This window comes from Chenopodium album, chromosome 11, assembly GCF_948465745.1.
Source record: "Chenopodium album chromosome 11, dcCheAlbu1.1, whole genome shotgun sequence".
Taxonomy (NCBI): Eukaryota; Viridiplantae; Streptophyta; class Magnoliopsida; order Caryophyllales; family Amaranthaceae; genus Chenopodium; species Chenopodium album.
Genome location: NC_137844.1, coordinates 20,724,535 through 20,730,118, shown reverse-complemented (window position 1 = coordinate 20,730,118; position 5,584 = coordinate 20,724,535). Strand labels below are relative to the sequence as shown.

The 5,584-nt window shown below is 31.4% G+C and overlaps 1 protein-coding gene across 1 annotated transcript; it reads right to left on the bottom strand.

The window, feature by feature from the left end:
* Window positions 1-369: 369 nt before the first annotated feature.
* On the bottom strand, window positions 370-4,954 carry LOC145568721 (glycosyltransferase BC10-like). The gene is made up of 2 exons (XM_081628139.1): window positions 4,306-4,954; window positions 370-1,261 (listed from the first exon to the last, which is right to left on the bottom strand). The coding sequence occupies exons 1-2, from the start codon at window positions 4,831-4,833 to the stop codon at window positions 620-622; spliced, it is 1,170 nt and encodes a 389-aa protein (XP_081484265.1). The 5' UTR covers window positions 4,834-4,954; the 3' UTR covers window positions 370-619.
* Between the last annotated feature and the right edge of the window lie 630 nt (window positions 4,955-5,584).

The following is a 5,584-nucleotide window of genomic DNA, read 5'->3' as shown; positions in this document are numbered from 1 at the left end:
TCAATTAACCCATTTGAAACGGATGCATCATCATTTATTTCGTGTAGGCAAATCCACACCAACAAATAGCCATACAATAATTGACAATTGTAAATGAGACGTTTGCAATAAATTAGAAGAGCTGAAGTCGGTGCTTTGTTGTTGTGATCAATATTCGTTTCATGAGCATAATATGCTCCTCCTTTGATACACACATATTAAGAGGGATGGTAATTTTATCACCCATCACCTTGCTAAAATAGCGTCAACTAATTTGGAAAAAACAACAAGGTTTTGTAAAAAATAATTGCAGCACAAAATATTAAAAAAAAAATATATAGACAAAATTTCTAAAACTTAAGAATGATAAACATCAAGAACCCTTCTCCTAAGAAATATACCGTGTAATCATATACAGATTTTATTTTAAATTACAAAACACCGGCCATCACCTATCACCATTCACCAATCACCATCCTATGTTTCGTTTCTTTCATGTGAAACAACAAATATACAAAAAATAAAGAAATAATGATAAACCAACAAATGTGTTTCCTAAATCTCTAAGTATCTAGCAAACTAGCCAACTAAATATTTAACATCTCCGATCCAATGCACATTCACAAAATTTACACTAAGTTTAGTTGAACTTCATAATTTGTGGAGCAAATCTTAGCAGCCTTGTTAGAGTACCAGGCATGAATTTTCTTGCAAATAAGAAGCAAACATCGGTCTTTTCCCCATTATACTCACAAGTGCCATTACTTCTCATGGTATTAAGGAGTTCAGGAGTAACATGAGGCCTATGAAACACACCGGGATGAGGCCCGGTTTTCGACCAATCAACCCAAGTTATGCTCCTATTAGAATTCATCCATGAATACTTAATGCTTATAAATGTGGGTAAATAATGTTCATCACCATAGCATGCGCGAGTGCAAAATTTTTGGAACAATGGGAAGTACTCTTGGTCCGTCACAACTTCGAGTGCTAGGGTACGATCCATCTCGAACCATTGGGATCCTTTTCGCCATTGCGACAACGTTACTTGTGGCATCATGTAATGGCTGTAACGCCCACGGCCTACTGGACCGGGTAAATCGTATGCCTCTACGTGACTCTTGTTCGAATTTACGAGGTATGAATAAACTGTGGAGAAATTGAAGAGTGGTATACATGATTCTGACAAGAGAATGAACCGTTGGTTTGATACGTCTAGGAGAGCGTTTGCTAGTAGGCGACGTTCTGCTTCAACCATGTTAAATTGGCCCCATTCAACATCCTTCATATAACGAAATTACAGAATTAGATCAATATAAATTATATACAAGTAACATATAATCAATAATAAATGTAACATCTTTTTATTACAAACTATATGAAAAAAAGTAGAAGTATAATATAGCTTACACTTCGGTTTATAATTCAATTAAAAAATGTACATTTAATGTATTGAAATTATATTATTCTAAATATCACAAATTTACAACATCACTACTATCATCTTAACCTTTATTATCAATGTTAAAGATGGTTTATCTGCCCATAACACAAGACAAAAACATGACCTAAAGAAAAAAAAATGTTGTCTACAAACTAAAACCATAATTTATTATGTTTAACCATCAAAGTTCTATCTATTGTCGGAAAACAAATGAGTTTCACGATCAGCTATCTAAATAAAAATACTAATTAAATGCTTAGTATAAAAATAATGAAAGTCTAGATGAACCTACACTTAATAACAGTGGTATGTTTATTGACAATTCAGAAAAGGAAAAAAAAAAAAAAATATACCTTGTTTATTTATCTTTTGTAATGAAAAAAAATACTCCATATTTGTGCTTTTCACTATATATGTATTAATGCACCCATCAAAAAAAACTAATAAAATATATGATAATGTCCTTAGTCATATATCTCATGTTTAAAATCCTGAATCCACCGGGAAAAACCGTAATGCCGGAGTGAATAAAAAAGGACAAATGATTAAAAGTTTGAGAAATTATGATTCATGAATGGTCCTATGAATAAAATGGGCATAACACTAGCACATATATGTTCATACAAAAGAAGTCCTGCAACGCGTTTAAAATCCCACAATTCAATCGTAGAACGATGAACACACCCCGCACACGTATACTAATAACTAAAGTAATTTAAGGCAACTTTATTGACCTTTTTTAATGAACATATCTAAGGAAAGTGATAGCTAACAGCTTTACTTGTGGTAGGACCAATTAATTATTCCAATTAATTAAGGTTATGTTTCCAAATCATAAATCAAAATTCATAGTATTAAATTACGCAATAATCAATTCCATGTGAATTTAATTAAAAAAATATGAAATAGAGGCACTAATTTCATAACGGCGAATTTTAAGTTGACAAATGGATTTTTGGTATTAGTGATATGCAGAGTCTTTTAAGCCAACATTCTTGCGACAAATCACCATCTTTTCTTTGTTAAAAACATATTTTTAAAATAAAGTAGTACTCCAAGTTTTAATGACTTTACTTATCATTGAATTAATGGACTGATTTGCCGTATCAGTTTAATACTTTGCTTGATTCTTTGGACATCTTTTGTTCGTTCCTTTGCTAATTAAAATTCTGGTTGGTGTGTACAGTGTAGGACATACAATATTCTTTATTAATTCTGCTATTAAAACTGCCTAATATAGTTTTAATTATTCTCATTAATGGATTTGCATATTGGAATAGCATTGGTACACAAAATTTCCCACAACATTTAATTTATTTGGTAAGTTAAAAATTGTACCATGGTTTCATGATAGTATTGTTGCATTTAAGATTGTTGGAAATAAATTAGCTAAGTATATTTTTGCCACTACAAAAAATTAGCTAAGTTATATTGATGCTATAAAATGACAAATAACATTGCATTGATTTTGTCATTGTTGTGTGAATCATGTGATTAATGATAAGTTGATCAAAAGTAATTGACCAAAGTAAGATATTCAAGTTGTGTAATATGTTAACATTTGATATCTTAATTTATTACAATTCTTTACTTTACAATTTTCACAATATTTGCACTGTTTCACTTAGATTAAGTTCTTTTGGACTTTTATTTTCAAATTAAATTAGATTAATCCAATTTTCTACTTCAACTATTTAGCTCAAAAGAATAAGGTCTTATATCTATGTATATATTTCTCTTACATTTATGTCTTTTTTTTTTTCCTTAACATCCTTATTTTTACTTCTTTTTAAAACTTTTTTTTACATTTTTCTTACATCCGCTCATTTATTTTGTACGAATTAATTGACTCAAACATTCAAAAAACAAAAACAAAAAAAAAAAAAATACTACAATGTGTCTATATATCTATTATAAAATCATTACGAGTATTAAACGGCCTAATAGAATTTACATAAAATCTTACTAAGCTACACACAAGTAGAAATCAAAGTTCCATTAGCGAGACTGTGAGGGATAAAACTTATGGCTAGAAAAAAAAAAAAAAAAAAAAAAAAAAAAAAAAAAAATCTCTCGGTTCTAGCATAATGTAATATCTCATCTTATTCTAAAAACCAAACTTAGACATTTGCAATTTTTATTTACAGAAATGGTCCGTAATATCTAGCGGAAATGTGCTTCAAGGGTTTTAGCAAGGCCTTAAGAATTAAGATGCTTGATTTCACTTTGAAATTAAATGAACTAAATTTCGCACTGCATTTATTAATGAATACATTACTAGTAGTAATTAATTTACATTGAATGAATGTGGTTGTAATACACAAAATGTCAATAAATCAACAAAACAATGACACTCCACTTGACTAAGTAAAAGAAATCCCAAAACAACGCAAATTCTTTTTTCCCAAAAATGTAAATTTGATGAGATTTTCACTGCAACAAATTCCTCTACTCCCTAATTTGGCCTAACTAAGGGAAAAATTGGTGAAAATGAAGCATATCATCTAGACTTAGTCTTCATATTACAATCCTACTTCTATGGATTTCCAATAATAGTATATTTAATTAATTTCATCTACTATTGAAATATAATACCACATTAATCATATACATAATTTTTTTTAATAAAAAAAAAAAAAAAAAAAAAAAAAACAAAAAAAAAACATACATTTTCTATTTATAAAATTGGACATAACAGAACAGAACAAGTAGGCAACAAAATTGGAATTGAAAATAAATACTTCCTCCGCCTAGATTTATTTGTCGCGTTTGTTGATGATACAATCTAAACAGGTAACACTACAACTAAATCTTAACGAATGTACTATCTAGTAAGCAAACTGAAATAAAGCGAGTATTAATCATGGAAACATGAAACTAACCTTACTGGGTATTCTCCTGCCATGGAAGACTGAATTGCTTGGAAGAGATTGATTATAAGAAGGATGAGAATGAATATAAATGTTATAAAGATCTTCATGACCTTTAAAGAACATTTCCCAAAGAGGTGCTAATGGTAATGGACCTCTAACCAAAAACATAAAAGCAATCTTTTTTTTCACAAAATTTGAAGGATAATCACCTCCACCTAATTTTGGCACCATTGATGCTCTCCATAACAATTCATCATCCTCCATATCATGCATAACCGTGTCATTGATCGTTGTAGCATTTGATCCCGACACTGGAACATCGAAATCATTATCCGAGACTGCGGCCGTGAAGTTAAGGAGTTCAATATTATTTAGAGGAAGTGTATAACTTGAAGATGTATCATGGCTAAAGAATGTACTACCAATGGTTAACCCGAAAGCGAAGATGACTAAGTAAGAGATTAAATGATTAAGGTTAATTTGTATGTTTAGGAGTTTGTATGATGAAGTGGGCATTGTTGGTGTGTTGTTCTTCATTGTGTAAGAAGAGAAAAATAAAAATGTTGCTAAATTTGAAATTTATAAAAGGAAGAAAGAAAAAAACAGATGATGTGTATATGTGAAAAAAGAGTGGCTTAAATAAGGTAGCGTTGCTCAGGTGGAAAGTTCACAAAAGTAAAGGAATGAGCAAGTCTAAGAATAGCAGCTTAGACGCCTTGCGTTTCTTTAAAAGAGCGTACATTATGAATTGAATAGTCAGCGAAAGGACACCTCCACTCTGTTATTTTTTTATGTATAATTTTAATCAATCAATCAAAGCCTTAATCCCAAAAGTGGGGTCGGCTAACATGAACCAAGTTTGATTATTCCGTGTAGTCATCAACATAAATCTTTCTCCTCCATCCCTTACGATCCAAAACTTCATCCTCACGTAAATCCATGCACTTCATATCCTTCCTCACTCCTTCCAACCAAGTCATCTTTGGTCTCCCTCTTCCTCGTTTAATCCCTCCATGGTCCCACTCTTCCACTCTTCGCACCGGTGCACCCTCGGGTCTCCGTCTTACATGTCCAAACCAACGCAGACGATTTTCCCTTAGTTTATCTACAATGCCCGCCACACCTACTTTCTTGCGAATAACCTCATTTCTGATTCTATCTCTTAAAGTGTTTCCACACATCCACCTTAACATGCGCATTTCCGTAACCTCCATCTTTTTAATATGCTCTTTCTTAGAAGCCCAACATTCTGTACCATAGAGCAACACTGGTCGTATGGCAGTCCTGT